Source organism: Amia ocellicauda, chromosome 14, assembly GCF_036373705.1.
Source record: "Amia ocellicauda isolate fAmiCal2 chromosome 14, fAmiCal2.hap1, whole genome shotgun sequence".
Lineage (NCBI taxonomy): Eukaryota > Metazoa > Chordata > Actinopteri > Amiiformes > Amiidae > Amia > Amia ocellicauda.
Window position 1 is genome coordinate 6,351,689 of NC_089863.1, and position 22,347 is coordinate 6,374,035.

Consider the following 22,347-nt stretch of genomic DNA (forward strand, 5'->3'; position numbering starts at 1 on the left):
CGGTGTGCCAGTCACTGTGCGATTCAGAAGTGTGTCAGTACCAGTCTGCCCTCACCTTGCAGGGAGTAGCCCATCTGTGCGTTCAGCTGTTTGAGGGTGCTGCCGGCCGCACCAAGCTGCACCATGCCCATCACCACCGCCACGCCGTAGGGGGAGAATACCAGGTTGCCCTCCTCTGGGGCCGAGCGCGCCACCTCCCGGAAGACACGCAGCCCGAAATCCACCTGCCGCTCCTGCACCGACCCTGCTAAGGCTGCCCCAGCCAGGCAAATCAGAAGCACTGCTGCATGCATCCTGGAACACAAAGACCCCATGCCGGTTAACATCACAAAAAGCCTTTGAAATGATTCCCACTGTACAGCACAGCAGCGTAGGAGTGCTGTAGTGGACTGGACTGGACTGGACTGGATTGGACTGGACTGGACATCTTTGCTCTGCTGCACTGCATGGAAGCTATAGTCTTCTGGACCAATTTAAAATAACTATTCAAACCATTTCAGTTCCCCCTAAAAAGCAAGTGAGTACACACCTTGTTGTCAATTTACTAGAAGTACCAGTTCACAAGACTCTTAGTCCTCTGCATCAAAACGCAATTTGATACGTCCTCCTCTTTACAAACCGAGGCGCCCAGGTTGAAATGAACACCCCGGTCTCGTCTGTGCCTCTTGAACGAGTTACAGTGCAGCATGGCCCTGCCCAACACCTTTATCGCTCAACTCTGAAGTCTACCTTGATGTTGTTGTTTTTTATGGCACAATAACGGCGTCTGCATGGACACGTTACAGGCCGTGCCTCGGACATTGATTACGGGGCTTCACAAAGCAGAGAACATGCCCGAGAACTGTGAACAGTTCCTTCACAGACACGGTAGTGGCACCAGCACAAGAAAGCATGTGAAGTTCAATGAAAAAATTATACTTTAATATAATACCATGCAAAATCATGGAATTTGACTTTCTACCGAGTAGCATTTCAAACCAAGACATTATAAATGTGCAGAGTGAGTTTTTAGTCCTCCAGGCTCCTTCCCGAACTCTTAGTCACACTGTTATCAGCGCTGACTGCGTCACTCCTGTAACCACTAAATTACAGGGGCATGGACTCCTGTCTGAAAAATGCTATTCAAAACTGTGTACCTAAGGGCAAGGCAGGGCAGTGCAGTGTCGTATAATTCAGCTCCTTACAGCACAGTATAGCACAGTGCAGGCAAGAACAGCATGGTATATAGTACGGCAATGTGCAGTTTAGTATACTACCAATCACTTCACCATAGTGTGGTAAAGTATAGTAAATTATACACTCCGATTCAATACAGACCAGTGTAGCACACTTCTGTCTTGCAATAGGATCACACAACACACCTGTATGGATTCAGCCCAGTAGTCAGATAATAAACACCTAAGTAGAACAGTTTACCATACAGCTGCACAGTACAGGCCAATATGGTAGAGAACAGCATAGCCCAATACAGTGTAGTAAAGGGACAGTTTTCAGAGCACTCCGGTAAAGCGTCGGTCAATGAACTACACCAACAAGACTGCCCCCCCTTCATTCTAAATAACTCCAGCTAACTATTTGTGAGCTTCCTCTGCAGTTGGATTAAGAAGCCACCGCAAATGGGCACAACGTGTTAAAACAGAGGTGGATTAAACCAAAGGCAACCATGTAGTCCAATGACATACAGCAAAAGGACAAAACAGGAACTCTACAATTACTTTAACAATAAGGTAATTACAGTTACAGTTTGATGGACTACAATACTAAAACTACACAGCCCCTACTGTACTATATTGCATTAGGCCCTCTAGTACTACTACTAAGTTCTATGCCTACAAACATTAAGACTACTACTCCTGCTCTTTAAGGTGATGTATTGCACTTCTGTAGTTGAAGTCACACCTACAGGTTTACACAATTAATTCTATATGACTGGTGAAGTCTCTTGGTATATTAACCAACTCAAAAACAAATAAATCATTAATTATGGTTTATAATTCCCTGGTTTGCAAATCTCAGTAGCCCTGCTTTAAAACACAGACGCACAGCTATACATTCAATCTGTATAAAAGCATCTCCTGTTCAGAAGGGCTTCTCCTTACCTGATCTTTTGCCAAAACATTTTCTCAAGAAACTTTTCTTCTTTGTTTATTTATTTCTCAGAGTACAGCTGTGCCGCTCTAGCTCCAGATGTGTGCAGCTGGCTTGCGAGTTCCGTCCCGTCCTGTGTGTCTGAACCTCGTTCTGATCTCAGACCTCAGACCTCCTCTCTGTTGCTCTCAGACTATTGACAGTGTTTCTGTGTAGTCTGTGTTGCCTATATATAGAGTAAACTCCCCCCCCCCAACTCCAATCACCACCACCCTTCACACACAGTCCCCCCCTCCCCCTTCCTCACTCACACACATAGTGGCGGAAGTTATTAGTTAGCATGAAGTCATCTTGGCTGTCTGCACATTAGCCCCCCTGTCAGCCAACCCCTCCTCTCCCCCAGACTGGGGTTTACTGTACAGGAATTCCAAGCACGCAGTTTCTTCAAGGCAACCCATGTGCAGTCACTGTTTACAGGATAACACAACTTCACAGACCAGCACAAAGTTTACATCTCTCGCTCACTCTCTCTCCAGTTCTCATTCCTTCCCTCTCCCCTCCTCCCCTCCACCACCCCACCACAACCACAGCCTAAAATGCAAGTTCACTCTTCACATTCAAACAAGCCAGAAGACAGAGCACACACAGTACCGCACGCACAGCAGATCGTACTTGCATGTCATTCTCATCGAACAACTCTTGGTTTTAGGGCTTTTGGTTTTCACAGCCATAGGACATCCGTGCCCCCCACTTTAATAACAAAGTGTGTTCTTCTAACTGACCCCCCCTCCTCTCTCAATTCGTTATTCTCCATTCCAGTGCATCCCAGAGGTACTGTATCTACAGAATTTAGTTCAGGACTCTGAACCAGGCCATACTATATTATCCATTGTACTGTATTGTAGGTTACCAGGCTAAACTGTACTATACCAAAAGATACAATACTAAATTATACTGTACACTGTTTTACTCAACACCACACACAAAGACAGGATTATGCTGCCGCACTAGATGCTTCAGTTTTGGAGAATAAGAGATTGGAAAAAGTACTAAAATGATTACCTATAAAGGCTTTATTCTTAAGATACTAAACTATACTTTAAAATATACTCTAGTATTCGGCCTGAAACCACGATTATGGAAACCACGAAATGACCACAACACCTTATTGTGTTGGTCAACTCGCACAATAAAACATCATCCATGCTGCCTGTTCAGAAGTGACCAGGGCTGGTCAGCCTGCCCCTCTGCACAGCCAAGGATGTCTATAGGAGACACTGCCACAAGAGGGAGCCTTGTCTCTGTACCGTAGGACACGCAGAGTCCGGAGTGCAAAGCCCAGTGAGTACCTGTTTCCCCTTAATGATAAACATTGCGATCAAGACCCTGATGGCCGGGCTCCACTGTCCCAGGTGAAGCGGTGATTCAAAACAAATGGATGGATTGAGATTAACATGATAAACATTAAGATCATAACTAGGAGTCAATTTGTCGTTAGGATGAGAAACTATCTAGATCTTTACACTACAAGAGCTTTGGCTGTCTTCCTCACGATTCACATTATAATTCTCCTCAGGCTCATTAACGGTCTGTTGGCCATTCAGGGAGTATGGAGGGTGGTGGGGGGGGGGGGGGGGGGGTGTTAAGGGGTTTAAGCAGGAATACACAAAATGGGGTTAAATCAGGTAAAATCAGATGCCTCCTGATCTACATTCCGGTCTCCCATTCTTAACCGATTAGAATTTACTGGAAGAGAATGAAGTCACCAGGAATTGCAGCGCCTGGGTTGGCGCATTATTATGATCAATCAGTTGGGAGGAGGAAGCAGACCAGCCAGCAATGGACGGCATGGCACGGATGGGCCCAATGAGACATGGGGGTGTGGGGGTACACAGCCTATGAATGAGCGGAACACAGGGCCCCTGGCTGAGGATGCAAATTTTGAACAGTTACACAACAAATCACAGGCCGGGACAAGAGAGGAGGAATGCACGCGCTCCCTCTGCCCTAACCTCGTCCTGTTGCCGTGGCAGCGCTAAAAAAGGTGGATGTGCCAGGGCGTGGAAGCCTGCAGTGGGGTGTGTGGTTCCTTTTGATGTTAAACACAATTAAAAGTTTTTGAGCTTATGTAAGACAGTCACCCCCCCAACCCAAACACACACCCCTACACAAACAATCTGCGTTTCCACATGAAGCAGCCGGTGTGGGGCTAAGGGCGTCCCTGCCCACAGTTCCACAGAATTGTCACGGAGCGCTCCGGGACGGTAGCGCATACCCAGACAGCTGTTCATCTAAAAGTAGTTGACAGGGTGCAGGAGCGTGCAGCGCAGGGCCAGTCTCAGCCTGAGAGATGAGCCAAATGTGTTTCGACAGACAGTCAGAGGAATACTGTGCCATACCTCCACATGGTGCAGTGCTGTTCAGTACATGCAAGTATAGTATGACACAGTAGTGTTTTACTGTAGTGTAGTACTGTGTAGCACAGTACAGAGTAAGTATTACAGTATACATACAAAATAGTATTACAATGACAGTACAGTGCTCTGTGGTTTTCAGTGTGGCTGGATTAGCCTGTAAAGGACAGAAAAAAAACAAAGGAAAAAGGGAGAGGGAGAGAGAAAGGTTAGACAGAGGGATTTGAAATTATAAATCTGACTTGTTACAGTGCGTGTTGTATTGGACCCTACAGGAGGTTCAGAACAGGAGCAACTCCCCCAAGGAACCCCCCCACTCCCCTCCCCTACATAATTTCCTCTATCCTCTCTCTCTCTCCCCAATTCTCTTTCTAGGGTCTGCTCTCCCCCCCCTCTGGGTCCCTGCATTCCTCATTAGTAAAAGTCATGAGTAGTCAGCGTGCCAGAGACCACAGCATTCCCCCGTATGACTGAGCAACAGAGCAGCGTGAATCTGGAAAATACATTAACACACACGTGCAAATGTACGCACACACACTACTGCCCTCAAAGAGCCACAGGTTGTCTCCTGCTTTTCATTCCACCTGCATGTTTCAAGTTGTAATTGAATCCATTATCACTGTAATTGGGTCTAATTGGTCGACTTTCAAGTCTGACGCAATTTGCACAGGCTGACAGTGTTTGAAAGAGAGAGACAGATAAATAATTGCTTTTAAACAGACCTTAACCGAGACAAAAGGTACAGAACAAAGTCGTTATATATTTTATTCACTCTCACTCACACGTGCAGTCAAAAGTATTCAAACAATGTTATTTAGATGGAATAGAAAGAAGGATGGGGGGGTGTACACTTTTGTACAGACTGACGGTCCGAAAACCAGACTGCATAAAAGGCCTGGCTTTCTGTGACTAGTAAAATAAGGATGAGCCACAGGGATGGAGGGGTTAGTCTTGTGTAATAGTGGCCATCACACCATCTTATCCACCTCCTCCCCCCCATACACACACACACATACTCTCTTCCTTGTTGACCAATTCACAAGTCATAAAACTCTCGAATGTGCGTCACCCAGACTGTCTCCACACAGAGCCCCTGTATCTTTTTCCAGTCTTTCCAGGCCCTCAGCACTTCCCCCCATCACCCCCTTCGTCCTCCACACTTTTAGGTTTCGGGATGTGCTTTTAAACCTCTGCCCTAGCAGAGATATACAGATATAACATCAACACAACTGTGAACCTAAGCTCCTACTGTCCATAAACTGGTTTGAATTGGTTGACGTGAATGGCTCAGCTTGCATCACACACAGCAGTTACGAAGCGAATTCATTTAAGGTTTGGTTGGGTGTGCGACTGTTCATAAACCCGTCACTGGTTCCACCTCTGCCTGAACCCTGGTCACCCTGGATAAGGGTGTCTGCTAAGAAATTAGCTTAATTAATGAATAATTAATGAATTAATTAATTCATTCATTCATTTGCAGTTGCCCATACCCAGGGTGATTTATGCTTTGTCACAAAATATACACATTTCAAAGACTGGGAGAAAGCGAAAGAGCACAAGCGAGCGAAACTTGAAACTGATGGGAGAGAGGAACACAGCGTGAGAGAAAGGACTGAGAAAGCAAGAAACCAGAGAAGAGAACAAGGGATTAAGAAAGTGAGAACAGAGGAAGAGTAGAAACATGAATAAACTGTGCAAGACCACGGCAGTGAGGTCCCTGTAGTACAGAAATGTGTGTGTGTACAGTGGATGAGTTTGTGACAGCAGCTCGGCACCTCTCCCCCTCGCATTTAATGTTACACCCTGACTCTGGCCAACTCTCTGACTCACCATCTGACTGATACACTGACAAGCTGCCTGCCTGATAACCTGACACACTAACCGCCCGACACACTGACTGTGGCCCCCTGTGTTGCTCAAGAGCTGCAGCATGGCGATGAGGCGCTGCTTACACAACACGGCAACATCGCAGTCATCGCTGGCCCCTCAAGTATCGCTACGCTAGCAAATCGGGAATACCGACTGCTTCAGAATCCGAGAGCCCACTGTTTAAGTCCTTCAGACTTGAGACCTACCTTCCTGTCTTCACCCTGTCTTGCTCAATGGGCCTGGACACATTGAACTCAAAGTCTTGGTTATTTGAAATTGTCCAATCTAGATTAAGACCATTTTACGTTATTAAACCTGGGGGGAGGGGGGGAAATGGGCAGAGACTCTATAGGAATAAATGCCCATGTACCAACGCACCCAGGCAGAGGTGGAATCAGTGATGGGAGACTAACTGGTTAGAACAACACGGGTTTTAGTCCACTTTTCCACTGTAAATATTTTATGAGGCACCTTCAACCCTCTTGAAAGGTGCTCAATGCTTCATGATTATCATTATTAAAAGTTTTAAATGTTCCATCAATTCCTCTCTTTCTCTCCCTCCCTCCCAGCCCCACTGACAGAGTTGTGGTGTCCTTGCCATGTTGAACACCAGCCTACAGTACCGTACTGTCCTGTCCTGTGCTTTGAAATGCACGGTGTACACAACTACTTGACTGTGGCTGGGAGTGGTGTGTACCTGTCTGCCGAAGCGATTGCGTGTCTGATTGATTGCCCCTATACCCCCCGGTGCGGTACCGCATCGTTGTTTGGGCAGAACGAGAACAGAGTGTTCAGTCACTGCAGCCAGATGGTTTTGGTTTGATCCTGTCTGAAGTGGTCTCTTCCCCTCTCTCTCTCACTCCCTTCCTCCCTCCCTCCCTCCCTCTCTTGCCGCTTGCTCTTGCTTTCTCCCCTATCACACTGAATAAAACCTAATTAAATCCATATTTGCCATAAAAGAATAACCTTATAAAAACACATCTCTATATAAAGGTTTTTAAACCTCTAAACCCTAGAGAAAGCCTGTGATCTGGCAACAGTGTTTTCCTTCTCTCCAGCTCCCACTCGCTCTCTCCCTCCCTCAGTCTCCCTTCATCTCTTGCTGACCCTCCATATCCTTCACTTTCCTTCTCCCCCTCACTCCCTCTACTTCTTTCCTTCAGCCTCTCTCCCCTTCTCTCCCTCCCTCCTCTCTTGTCTAAGCCTGCAGTGTTTTGGCAGTGTTGCTGCAGCGAGTGATCGTGGTGTTCAGGAATGCTGCTCCTTCCCCATTCACCATTTTTGGCAAAGTGGCGACTGACACAGAGACAATAAAACCAGAATCCACACTCTCGCCAGCTCGCTCCTGTAGTGACTAATATCCTCCAATCCTCTGCAATTTGGAGTTTGCCTCAGGAGGCTAAAGATCAATATATTACAACTAATTACATGCACTTGGCTATTGATATTGTGATTGGTGCTTACGGCCTCCCCCGACACCTTCCCGTGATCATTCCGCATTATAGAGTGACAGGCGACTGTACAGAGGTGCAGAGTTCTACAGTTCAGGGTAACTGAATGGAGACCTTACTAGTATGCAAATGGGTTAAAAGGTGAGTTTTAAAACATTTGTCATTATAATTTGTTTTTACAAATCGGGGCTGAAATTCTTCTTTGAGGAAAATGGGGCACATTATTACTGTACATAGTTTACAAAGGATAAATGTGTGTGTTGCACTTGGACTTTACATACAAACAAATCTCCAACAATGCCGAAATCCAAAATAAAGTGCAGCCGTCAGTCCTCTAATTGGGACAAGAATCTACTGTCCAGATTGTCGCTCTTTTGGATCGTTTATATACACAATTCTTTCTTCATCACCAAGAAAGTAGTTTTCCAAGCCCACCTTTTTCCAAACAAGTCAGTCTCCCTTCACTGGTTCCAGCACTGCACCGTTGAGTTTGAACCTCAGACAGCTGTGTTGGTGTTTATTCAAATACAATCAGCTGCCTATTGAGGGAGTTTGGGTAGTAATTTGAGTAAAAACTAAAAATATTGGGGCCAATATTTGGGGGGTAAAAACAGAAAACACTACTAAGAGAATCTTCTCATTATAAACAGTGTGAAGAAAAAAACATGTCTGTAGTTTAAGTGCTTTCAGTTCATTTTCTTCCCCATGACAGGTTCCTAATAAAAGTAGATGCTAACATGCTTTTGTGTAGCTGGCTGTGAAAGTGGTGGGAATGGCAAGTTTCTGTTGAACGGGGAGACTCCAGATTCTCTCTCCCCACCCCAAACACTAAATAAAAAAGATAAAAATCTGTAGACTGTCTGTATGGCCCTTTCTCTATGTTCCCAGGCTGCGAACATAAGAAGCACAGAAGACTGTTGTAGTGTGAAGCAGACAGCACAGTGTGGGCACAGCAAACAAGGTGGAGAGCTGCAGTGCAGTCACTGAAGCAGCGAACCTGAAAATGAAAGGTGCCTGTGATGTGATACATGTAGTGTGTGTGTAGAATTGATAAACAGGATGTTAAAACATGAGGTTCAAAAACATGGGATTACTGACCTTTCAATTAGTGAACTGCATCACTGGTTTAGTGTGACTTTTATCCAGGTGGGGGGCTCAAGGAGAAAAACTGCACCCAATTCCTGCAATAGCGTCACAGCAAGCGGGCCAGCAGGGGCAGCTGTGTGTGTGCGTGTGTGTAAGTGAGTAAGAGACTACAGAATCTCACTCAGGGGCTGAAAATTAATTTGGCAGCTGGCTCCAAGTTCCCGACTGGAGATGATATACTTCTGACTTGACGAGCAACACCACTGACCCGCATAGCTGTGATCCTGAACTCCCAGTACACGAGCTGACTGTACTGTAGCAATGAGAACTGGACTGGACTCTGTAGTGTACCACGCTCTACTGCACTGCGCTGTACCGCTTGGACCACGCCAGCAAGAACATTCTCCAACCGAGCAAACCAGAAAGTATGCCAAACTGCGGCCTTCACAGTCTGCCCGGAGCCACTCTCGTCTCGGCTCTGATCCCATTAACCTTCTGGAGAGCTCAATCAGGCTCATTTGTTCCAAGGCCCTGGAGACGAATGCTTGAGAGTGACCTTTACAATGTGACTAGACTGACTGTCCTCAAGACCAGGCCCAAGACAAAGCCTCATCCTCAACCCCTCCTTCCCAATTTCCAAAACAACTTCTGACGACATTTCCCCAAAATCCTTTTACTCCCAAGGTCTTTCTCCCCCCCCCCCCGCCCCCCCAGCATTTAGTATGGGAACGCTTTTGACCAATTTATAAAAATGGGGGTGGTAGAGGGTCCTGATTGAGATTGTTTGTAATTGGGCTAAAATCCCCAAACTCTGCGTGTCATACTGTAAGCTTGCCTAGTAGAAAAACAGATGCCGATTCACTAAATTAATTGATGTGCAATAACCACGGCTAAACGTGGGGTTTAGTTAATAGGATCCGCTCCAGAAAGGCTGGTCTTGTCAGGTGTTTTTTTGTGCACCAATTGTAGTCAAGACAAGCACAGAGGTGACCATGACAGAATGGAAAAATACCAGCAAACCCAACTGGCACAAGTCCTTCTGGCGCTGTTGTGCGAGGTTAGTCATATGTCGATTCTAAGAAATATGACAGGACATGTGACCCCTGAGCACACAGCATCCATAACGGCCTCCGATTATGCTGCGGTGACGCCGTCGGAGCATCTCATAGGTCTGTCTGGAACTTCAGTCCATACCCTGCACAATTTTCTCTGCAAGTTTCCATTCTCCGTTTGCGTCATTTGTACAGATTCGAGTTTCTCCGGAATGTAATTTTACAAAGGGTTTATTTTAGTTAAATTCTGCCCCATTTTGACATCCCCTGGCTTCTTCAAATCTGTGCTGATGGCAAGATCACATTTTTACAATGTTGCCACAACATCGTTTGGATAGTGGAGTAGTTGAGTTCGAAAGCTGAAGGGTTTGATTTTCCACAGGATGTCCAGTAGTGGGAAGTCGGTTCATTACATTTGCAGTCTTTCAGATTAAACTTTGCAACTTTCCCTGTGCTACAATGTTTGCCGCAACATTTGGTTAGCTGGGAACATGCTTCTGAGTTTCTGTACTTTTAGGGTTGGATGTGTGAGGCAAGGCTAGCTCTGCAAAATGATCATTGGTAGCAGATTAATATTTTTGGCATTGTGTGAGTGTGTGCGTGCGAGTGTGTGTGTGTCAGGGGAGTGCTTGTGGAGGTCAGCTGATGAGCTGTATTGAGGCATCCCAATGAATATGCACCAACGAATGCACACATTCCCAGACACTTGCAAGAAATCCTGTCTTCCTGTTGACAAAAACACAATGTACTCTGCTGAGATTTTCTAATAATGCATCGCTATATATGTGCATTGATGTGTATGTATGTGTGTGTGTGTGTGTGTGTGTGTGTGTGTGTGTGTGTGTGATGACTCGTTTGCATTACAGAATTGTGTGTGGGGGGTGGGGGGGTCTGGAAAGGGGTCACAGGAGCCAGAAATGAACGTCTGCATACACAGGCACTCTCTCAAATCACTGCTTCCTGTTGATTAAGGATCATTCTGTTATTTTCCAACAATGCACTTGTCTGTGTTGTCTGTATGCAAGATAACGGTGTTGACTGACTGGGGGATAGAGGGGGAGCATTGTGACAGATATGGGAGCGGGAATTCAGTGATGAGGGAGACACCAAAGGAAACAATATTTCCTGCCCCCCCCCCCGCAAGCAAAATAGGTGGTTGGGTCCTCTCCTTGCTCTCCTGCTATTCTGCTCCCATGGTCAAACCCCTTATCTCCCATCAGCACTGGATTTCAAAACATCCGGCCTTAACAGTCTTACACAAGGATGGCAGATTCGACTGGTTTCTTTTATTATTGCTTTTTGTTTGGAGGGGGGAAATTTCACATGCCAGAAGTGGAAAATAATGACTACAACACTAAGGACACTTTTAGGTCTCTGCATAGGATGTGATACAAGACCGAGGCCTGAAATAACAGGAAACCATACACACACTGGCTGCTGTCGACAGCAAACACCGAGGGCTAGAGCTCCAATTAAATGACTCAAATAGTGTCCAGAGCAGCGGTTTCTCTACCCTGGTCCTGGGGATCCCGTCTTGTCCTACTGGTTTGTGTCCCAGCTCAGCTCTCGCGTCCCTTAACTCTTATCTGGAGTCATAAGTTGGCCAATCAGACCTTATAAAAATCAGTATAAACCTCCATGTGGGTACATAAATGATAAAGGCCCTTCAAATTTCACACTTTTTGTGAGCTGAACAACTGACAGTCAAATTAAGTGGATGGGTAGTGTAGTGCATGGGACATATTGTACCAGAGCATGTGGTTGGGACAGAAACAAACACAGGAGCCACCAAGAGCAGCACTGAAAGCAATTACCCTAGAATATATCAGGGGCACACTCCACATGGGCTTCTTGTCAGGGGTCAGGAGTGGAGGGTCATGGGTTCAACCCTAGGTGTGGGGTGCTACTGTTGTACTCTTGAGCAAGGTACTGTACCTGGATTACCTAGATTGTATGTAAAAATAATGTAATGATGGATAAGGATGTCTGCCAAGAAAAATAAAAGAAAACGCACTTACCCGTCACCCTACCGTAGTTTAAAATCTGTCAGGAGTCCCTTTCTACTTGTAAACAAAACACGATCAGGTACAAGTTATTTACATTTAACTCTGGGGCCAAAGTTTTTTTTATTTGATCTAGGCCTTTTAGGTGAGTCACCATGCTCTTCCAAACTGCCATAACACTGCAGAGCTACACCATGTCTGGACATTTTCAAACCACCCCTGTGCACACGCCTCACCGTACACCTGACTGCCCCTTCTCTGCATTACAGCTTGTAGACTTACCACCAATACACAACCACAGCACTAGAAAACAGCTCACCTGTAGTAATAGTAGTACATTTCTTAGCAGATGACCTTACCCAGTGGGAAACCATGAACACATCACCAAAACATTATGTTATAGTGAGTGCAACATACAGGATTAGTCCAACTGCAAAAGAACTATAAACAGTACAAGAAGTGCATGAGCATAAGTACTAGTTAAGTGACCTAAAAGCAATACCAATCACAAAGGATTACAAAAATAGTGTGTGCCAGGTCAAATGATTGATATGACTGAAGGAGCAACAGCAACATGATAAAACTGCAATAACAAGATCCACATCCTGATTGGCATAATCAACACAAAGGGCTGCGATAATAAGATATGATTGAAATTTAAAAAATGCCACAATCCTACAGAAGGAATTAACTTCCTGTCACGTTGAATGCCTCACAGTCAGACTCAACACCGATTTCTGGGCAAGGGTGACTGTATGGTGATATGTGCCCAGACAGGCCACAGATAACACCTTGTGTTGCAGTCTGTGTCTCAGAGGATACTCATTCTGACATGAGAGGGAGAGAAAAGAAGAAGGAAAAGAATGGAAAAGAGGGAAAGAATGCAGAAAATTGTGACCTTACGTTACTATTCGGTCCCAGTCACACCACTTTGTTACCTTGTTCTGTGCACGTGTGCAAGAGCGTGTCCGTCTGCTCACTTGGGTGCGTTTACAAATGCATCTGTCTCAGTCTGTGTGTGTGTCTGTGTGTGGATGTCTGTCGGAGTGAGGCTGTGGACTCTGTGTTCAGTCAGGGCCCCCCAACCAGCCTACCTTGTCTATGCTTTGACACTCAAACATGGTAACGCACAGCACCATGCACAGTGCCACATGCAATCCCTCTGGCTCCCAGCCCATCCAGCTCTTACACACAAGTCCTGACCCTGCCAATCTGTATTATTGCCCTCCTGTGTGCCAGCAGACACGAGCACAAATCTCTTATCTTTTCTTGGCATGCCCTCCATGTCCTTTCATCATATTTTTCCATCTGCCCTCCCCCTTCTTCAATTCTTTTTCAATTTGTCCTTTTTTCTTAGTCGTGTTCCCCAATTTAGAGGTGTCCTTCTTTCATTTGTTCTTACAGAGTTCCCTTCATCTCACAACTTTTTCTTTTTTTTTTTTTTTTTACACCCCCCCCCCCGCCCCCTCCTGTCATTTCTCCGATGGGGCAGAGATGACAGCTGCCTGATGGGAACGATTGCCAACAATACAATTATCACTTCAGATTTATCCATCTCCCCTCCAACACTCTTTCCATCACCTCCCTAATACTCTTCCTTTTCCTTGTCTTGTCTCATCTTTCTCTCTCTCCCCCAAGAGAGCAGCTAAATGAGGGGAAAGGTTCCTAACAGACAACACTAGGGATCATTTGAGGTCTGTCTCTTTCCCTTCCTCCTTTATGCCCACCCCTCTTTCTAATCAGCTGGGGCAGAGGGAGAGGAGAAAAAAAAAGCGGGGGGCACAACATCTAGGGGTAACCTAGCTCTACAGTACTTTGTTTGACATACCAATATAATGTGGGGAAATCAAGGCATTATACATCGTCCCCGTGAAATTAACACAAAGAAAGAACAGAACAAAGACACTTGCAGTTGATGGGGAATAATTACTAATCACATTAGCTTGGGGTCACCTATGGTCTGGATCCCCACCTCTCTCTCTATTTCCGTCTCTGTCTGTCCCATTGTGTAAACCATGCTGCTCTCCACACACTCAGCTTCTTCAGTGACCTGCAGCTGTGTGACTCACAGGGTGTTTTGCAAATGTGCTCTCGCTCTCTCTCTCTCTCTCGCTATGCTGAGTCAGAAGGGACGTTTTAACCCAGCCCTCCAGTAGCACTCTGTATAAATGTTATTTGTGTAAATGTCTGCCTGCAGGCGACATAAGAAACAGAGCCCGGGTGTGCGTCTGTGTGTGTGTCTGTGTATGTGTGTGGCGGTCAATATGTCATCTGAGTTGGATAGGAGTATTGAGCTTTATTTAAGTCAATTAGCGAAAAGGACAAGGGCGGGGAGAGAGAAGATGGGGGTAGAAAGAGAGAGAGGTAAGGGTGTCAGGATGGTCCCAATGCAGGAGAGAGGCGGGGGGCAAAAAAAAGGGGAGCAGAGAAAGGGTAGGGCAAGGAAGGGGGATAAAGAATAAAGGGCACAGGATAAAGAAAGATAGAAAAGAAGAAAATAAACTTACCTAATTGCTCTGATCACCAGTGCTATGGCAACAGCACACAGTTTATTAGCAGTTCTGAAACAAAGTTCTAGGAGAAGGTGGGGGGGCAGATAATATTATTTAACCAGACGTTTCTACAAAGAGGCTTCTGAATGAGTGGATTACACAACAGGGGTTTCCTGTATATGTTCAGTCTGGCACTACTCCCGCAGTATTTGTTTGCAACGATGTCTGTTGTGTCTATGGTGACGGCTCCTTTCCATTGTGAGTAATAACAGCAGCTAATATTAGCCTCCCCAGCACGGAGGGTTCAGTTCAGCCGACTAAGAGAACTCACTCTGTGGATCACATAGGCATGCCCCTTTGCACAGGGCGTGCAAAAGGTCACTGGATGTAGAGCTGGGGTCAATGGCGATTTATGATCTATACCATTGAATGACTGCAAGTGCAGTCACAACCCAGTTACGCCACCGTCGTCTTGCCTAATGATCCTCGCAATACGTGACACGGGACATTAAAAAAAATAAAAAAAATAAAAAAAAAGGCACAGTGACCTACATGTGCAAACAGTCGTCAAAAAGAGGAGAGTGTCAGCACAACGATGCATTAAACACAGCTCTCGCTCAATCCACTGCCGAGATACGGCCACTCAAAGCAGAATGGTGCTGGCATCACGCGTATACAGCGCTCTGATTGGCTGAATGTGATGCCGATTGTTATGATGCGTGTGGTAAACTGACTGAGAGAATCCCACGCTGTGCATTAAGATGCAGAAAGTGGGGGACAGCACACAGGTGAAGAAGACAGTATACCGTCTCAAGTACGCCCATAGGGGTGGAATTCAGGATACATTTTCCCTTACAGTTCTATTTTGGCATTTGATACCAGGAAAAGAAATGCTTAAATTAATTTAGGAAATTTGTGGCATTCAAATTATGTGCGTGTGACTTAGTAAATTAATTTATTGTGTGGGCAGGACCAGTGCCAAGACCCACCATCCTAGACACGTGGATAACATTTTCAGTGTGTTTCTACATTACAGGTCTCCCATCACATCCCCGAGTATTCCTTGGAATATAACCATATACATATACACCCACTCACTAATACTTTGAAGGGTGAAACTAAACAAACCTGACATTTATTATGACGGGTTAGTCAGATTTTCCTGTCCTTGACCTGTGGTTACCCATTACTGAGTCATTCCCCAACTGAGGAGGCATGAGAGGATTCTCCAAGTCTAAAAGGATTAAAAACCATTTAAATCTGCCCCCTAGGCTACATTGTCCCTGGTCTCCCCCACCCTCTTTCTCCCCCTCAACCTAACCACTCCCACCCCCTGGTCTGCACTGATGTGCATACATTTTTTGAAATTTGAAATATATATATATATATATATATATATATATATAATATATATATATATATATATATATATATATATATATATACACACATATACACACACACACACACACACACAGTTCTTCAATGCATCTCAGTTTCTCTCCCGTCTGCTCTCTTCATCACTCTCCCTCCTTCTCCCTCCTCTTACATAACTGCCAGGAAAGCTTTGCAGTGACCTCATCTCCCTGATCCCAGAGGCTCCCTGCCCTGCAGCAGCTTTCATCGCTCAACCACATCTCAATGTTTCACATGTTCATGTCAGCCCACCTAACAGCCCATTTTCCACAGGACTGCTCTCTCTGCAGGCCTGTGTAAACCATGGTATTATAGAAGACACACAATTATCTTTATTATTATTGTGATCATCATGACCATCATCTTCATTATAGACCCAGCAAAGATGAAGAAGCATTTCTTTTGTCTTTAATTATTATTCCTGCATGTAACGCGTGACAGGGAGTGGTCAAGGACCTTCCAAGGGGCACATTAGGCCCAAGTCTTTAAAGGTAAGTTGAATTTTCCTTCCACTGCACTGCCTGGCTTCCCGATTGCTCGTTAGCACGTAGTCATGACTGTGTACCGTGCCGACGGTCAGCATTTCCGCCAATCCCTTAAGCAGTGAGTGTGAGGGCAACCAACGATAATCGACAGTGGTGTAAATTAGCTGGGTGTTGCCCAAACTGTGGAGGCAAGGTGCTGCTTTGAGCGCTCCCTTCCTGGGCCGTTTGCTTTAGTAGTCTGGAAGGGCAACTGCCGGACCTCCCCTCTGGGAATTGGCGATCGTTGAGGAATTGGGGTCACGCTTATGACATCCGTAACACAGCCCTCGTTGTGTGGACTATAGTATAGGGAGAATGTAAAAAGAACACCGAAAAGGGAGGTGCTGAGTAAAAGATAAATAAGTCAAAAATTTAAATTTGTTAGAATATGTTTTGGTGCTTTAGTAAGTGAACATAAGACTGATATTATTGGTCAACGTTTCAGCCAGTTGGCCTTCATCAGAACAACACAAGGCAGAATACTGAACCATTCAAATAGTGCAGACGAGGAATCCCATACGTATGTTCTAGAAACACCCATCACCAGGTCATTACCATGGAGCAAACTAACAGAGAGATTAACAGAAAAGGAAAAGAAAAAAAACTACAGCTAATGAAATATACTAGCAATTAAAGACAAATAAGATTTTAAGATGTTCCGATTAAGGCTGAATGGCCAAAATGTTAAACAATATGAGCCTTATGTTACAGTAATTGTTTTGAAGCTGAGTGCAAGTTCTATTATTTTTTTTTACTATAATATATGGCCCAGATTGGAGCCTGCACTGTCTGGACTATATAGTACAGGGTACAGACTGGAAACAGCACTTTTTGCAATATCCAGCCCACATTAGAACCAGTGTTCTAACTTGGCCCCCAAGCAGAGCCAATTACCAGTTGAACAAATCGGAAGCCCCCATTCCTCCAGGCAAGTTTCTAAACGCCTAAATCCAACACGGTCATGGCTGCAGTCTCCCAGTTTCTACACTGATCGCCCACTGAGTTATTCATCAAGGCCTCTTCAGTGTAAATCTGATAACCACCACTTTACATAAGGCAAATTATTTATTAGGAACGAAGAGTGATTTCCAGCTGTGGTACTTGCACTACCATACTTCTGGACGGGTTCTTGACCTCGGTTTCCAGGACTTTCACAGGCTGATTCACTGGGGTTTTTCCTCTGAATCGGCCTGACAAGAATGATTACTGCCTTGTGAAGAAACTCAACTCTCTAGTGGGCTGACAGGAAGGCCAAGTGATGATTATACCTTCCTTACCAGTCTTGATTACTGGATTTGCACACTTTTCACAGTTTTAAGTCTGGTTGTACCCTAGTGTGACAGTGGTTACCTTTGGGCTCAACATGACCTCGGAGTGCTTTACTGCATTAACATTTTCACTCTATGCATTTTTTTTTTCAAATGCAAATGTCACTTCATATTGTTATTGGAAAATGTTTTGACACTAGTTTGCAATGTGTACCTAAACACAAAGACCAATTTCTGAATCACGACCAAATACCTCAGACAGCTGCTCTCTCAATGTAACTTCTTCACTCTGTCATTTTACAGAGAGAACTCATCGCATCACTGCTGGGAACAAGCAACTGGGAAGAGAAACAAATTCAGGGTGGTGACTGAGATGTTCGAAACCCAGCACAGTGCATTTAAAATTTCCCCCATCTGTGTCCAGGCATTCCATTTTGCTTAAATCAACACTGCGAGAAAGCGGCAACACACAATGTTCGTCAAGGTCTCTGAAGCATTTCAAGGTTAATAGGAGAGCCACTTACAAATACCTAGGAACAGAATAAACAAACATCAAAGCTGAATTTCTAATTACGAAGACCATTTTGCAATGTCTATACAGATATACATCATCAAAACACCATCCTGATATCTGTAATATCACACAGGGAAAAGTCAGACTATCATCTCTATGGAACAAATGTCTGAAGAGAAACACAAAACCCCTATAACTGTACTACTGAGAATTGCATTTCTGGAAAATTGGTAACTCAGTTTAACTTTTCCAGTTCCAGTTCTGTACTGTTGTGTGTTTAACCCCAATTCAGAACATATCCACATAAAAAGAAACACAGAGGGAAGCTTAACAGGGGTATAAAACCCTACAAGAAGAACCCCTGCCGAGAAGCACGAGAAAGAGAAATGAGAGTCTGAACATCGAAGGGCATGAATCTCAGGACGGCGTTTGAAGTCATCAACAAACCCAGGACAACATGTAGAGAAACTGTAATATGCAAGCAGGGTTAAACTCCAATGTTATGGTTACTGTTACTGTAATAGCAGGGAGATCTATACAAGTTGTTCAGGTTGAAAAATGTGCCGCAGGAACGGAAGATTCTAGTAATGAGGCTGCTGATGCTGCCATTCACCTCCCCGAACAGAGGTGGCCCAGAACAATGACTCACTGTCCACAATGACTTTCACCGAACAGGCCTCACCACCACACATAATTAATTCACGAAATTACCCCCCCAACCCCCACCCTCCCGTGCCCCCCCCACTTCCCAGAGTAAACCATTTTTCTCTGCACGTCCCCCCCAACCAACAACAATCAACAATCACCCACGCACCCCTCTTCGATTTTCCCTCTTAATGAGTTGGTTTCATTTGAAATGGCTTTTTATTTTTATGCAATCATTTGTCAACGAGGTGTAGGCAGAGTGAAGGCTGCAGTGTACCCACAGCATGTACACTTCTTATTTATTTTATTGTGTGGAATGCTTTAGCCACCCTCCTCGTGAAGAGCTTCAATTACAAGGCAGCAAGAGACACACTTTACCTGCGTGTGACCAGGATGAGTCAGCGATGCTTCATCGCTGGTCCACATGCATTCCCAGGGTCCATCTTTGTCCGTTTCTTCAGTTTTCTTTTCATAAGCACATTTCCACAGTTGGTTACAGTTTTATTTTTTTTACTGATGACACACCAGAAGCCCAAGAAACTTAGTATCCAATCCCTCTCCAATACAGATACCACTTCTGTGCATCTTATTCTGCACAGAAAGCTCAGGAACACGATCAAGCAAGTCAAAGCCACTGGATCATAACACTAACAAGACCAGTGGTTAGCATCACTGTTGTAGTTGGGAAGTTCGAGTGTGAGGGCAACCAACGATAATCGACAGTGGTGTAAATTAGCTGGGTGTTGCCCAAACTGTGGAGGCAAGGTGCTGCTTTGAGCGCTCCCTTCCTGGGCCATTTGCTTTAGTAGTCTGGAAGGGCAACTGCCGGACCTCCCCTCTGGGAATTGGCGATCGTTGAGGAATTGGGGTCACACTTATGACATCCGTAACACAGCCCTCGTTGTGTGGACTATAGTACAGGGAGAATGTAAAAAGAACACCAAAAAGGGAGGTGCTGAGTAAAAGATAAATAAGTCCAAAATTTAAATTTGTTAGAATATGTTTTGGTGCTTTAGTAAGTGAACATAAGACTGATATTATTGGTCAACGTTTCAGCCAGTTGGCCTTCATCAGAACAACACAAGGCAGAATACTGAACCATTCAAATAGTGCAGACGAGGAATCCCATACGTATGTTCTAGAAACACCCATCACCAGGTCATTACCATGGAGCAAACTAACAGAGAGATTAACAGAAAAGGAAAAGAAAAAAAACTAGAGCTAATGAAATATACTAGCAATTAAAGACAAATAAGATTTTAAGATGTTCTGATCAAGGCTGAATGGCCAAAATGTTAAACAATATGAGCCTTATGTTACAGTAATTGTTTTGAAGCTGAGTGCAAGTTCTATTATTTTTTTTTACTATAATATATGGCCCAGATTGGAGCCTGCACTGTCTGGACTATATAGTACAGGGTACAGACTAGAACCAGCACTTTTTCACTGTCGTAGTTGGGAAGTTCGAGGGCCTCTGGAATGTTTTAACCGTAATAAATACAGATATCGGAATACAGAAGGAAAAGGTTGTCAAAAATATTCAGCTACATAACTTACGCCATCATTCACTGGTTCGTACATGATGTACAATAGTGTGGGGAAAATCACCATGAAATCCATTTGAAATCCACCCCCACCCCAGTTTTAACCAACAAGCAAGTTACTGAGGATAATTCAATTAGGAATTCAAACAGGCTGCCTAGCACAGTCACCCAAAATAAATGTGTGTAACAGTCAAAGTACAGAACGTATTAGCAGATTGCACAAGGCTTTGGTGTACTGTAGAAAGTGCTGTGTCACAAAAAAAATTTAAGAGCACAATCAAGTCATCAAGTTTCAAAATAGTCCCTGACATGTAGCCAGCGTATAAATAACTCAAAGTCTAAAATTACAAGCTATGCATTTGTGAACCGCTGCCACAGACTAAATCTTTCTAGGTCAGACGCACACTGTGAAATACACACATACACGCCAGAGAATGCTTCCATAGGGTTAACAGATGCACACAGTGACAAACCCACAGAGAGATGCATGTGCAATTAAAGTCCGACATTGACAGACACCCTGACATCTGAGTACAACATAGTGCTTGCATGAGCGTGCACACACACATACAGAGTTAGGTCTATAAATATTTGGACAGTGACGCAATTGTCATTATTTTGGCTCTGTACGCCACCACGATGGATTTGAAGGGAAACAAATGTTATGTGCTTTAAGTGTAGACTTTCATCTTTAATTTGAGGGGAGTTACATCCAAATTGGGTGAACGGTGTAGGAATTACAACAATTTTTTTTATAGGTGGTCCCCCTAATTTTAGGGGCTCAAAAGTATTTGGACAAACTAATAAAATCATGAATTAAATTGTGAGTTTCAGTACTTGGTTGTGAATCCTGTACTGCAGCTTCCTTTAGTTCCTGCTTGTTCTTGAAGTGTTTTGCCTTCAGTTTTGGCTTATAAATCAAAACAAACCAATCAGAGAGATAGCAAAAACATTATGTGTGGCCAAATCAACTATTTGGTACATTCTTAAAAAGAAAGAATGCAATGGTGAGCTCAGGAACACCAAAAGGCCCGGAAGACCATGGAAAACCATGGAAAACAACTGTGGTGGATGACAGAAGAATTATTTCCCTGGTGAAGAAAAACCCTTCACAACAGTTGGCCCGATCAAGAACACCCTCCAGGAGGTAGGCATATCTGTGTCAAAGTCAACAATCAAGAGAAGCCTTCACCAGTGTAAATGCAGAGGGTTTACCACATACTGTATATAATAAAATTCTTGCACACACATTGACACACACACACAGATATGCATAAAATCACAGTGAAACACAGATATTGTATATTTTCCTATACACTTTTGTAATTTGGAACTTGCAATTGCATTATGCTTTGAACTGTACAGTATTATTGCACTTTTGTAATGCTCTTATGTTTTGTAAGTTGCCCTGGATAAGGGCGTCTGCTAAGAAATAAATAATAATACACAGTGCAACACAAAAACTCACACACATGTACAACAAAATACTTGCACATGTTCCTGGAAAGGCAGAGTGTGTGACACACACACACACAAACACAGACAGTCAGACAGATGCATAAGGCAAGAACTTGTGCAGGAAACAGCAGGCTATCTTCAACGGAACGGCTTGACATTGCTGTGGCCTACCATCACACACATACACACAGCTCACTTCTCTCTCATCGCAGAAAGAGAAGGAGTGAGAGAGAGAGAGCACAAAGGACTGGGGGAGAAAGAGACTAGGGGTTGATGAAATGAGTCAATGTTACCAATAATGAGACCCCCCGCCCCCCAACTCTCCCACATGTCTAAACTTGGCTGTGGAATGCTGCCAGGGGGACAGATTAAGCCAGCGCACATTGAGTCACCCCTACTAAACATAGCCATAGGCAAAACACTGGGGACTGCTGGGGCACAGGAAGTGACCATATGCAGGATTCTCATAATGGAGAAAGGGGGTAACTGGCAGTAGTTTAAAACAAATTAGTAGTATACAAAT

General features: G+C 44.5%; 1 protein-coding gene across 2 annotated transcripts in view; it reads right to left on the reverse strand.

Annotated features, from left to right (window-relative positions):
- The window catches only part of serpine1 (serpin peptidase inhibitor, clade E (nexin, plasminogen activator inhibitor type 1), member 1), a 31,683-nt gene that overhangs the window by 4,606 nt on the left and 4,730 nt on the right, over positions 1-22,347 (reverse strand). The window contains exons 1-2 of one of the 2 annotated variants that reach the window (XM_066722690.1): positions 2,100-2,291; positions 56-294 (exon numbers count right to left, since the gene is read on the reverse strand). In XM_066722690.1, the coding sequence (XP_066578787.1) occupies positions 56-294; positions 2,100-2,119 (259 nt within the window). In that variant the 5' untranslated portion in view covers positions 2,120-2,291. Of the gene's footprint in view, positions 1-55; positions 295-2,099; positions 2,292-22,347 lie in introns of those variants that run through there. The other variant, XM_066722691.1, reaches the window with a different exon arrangement.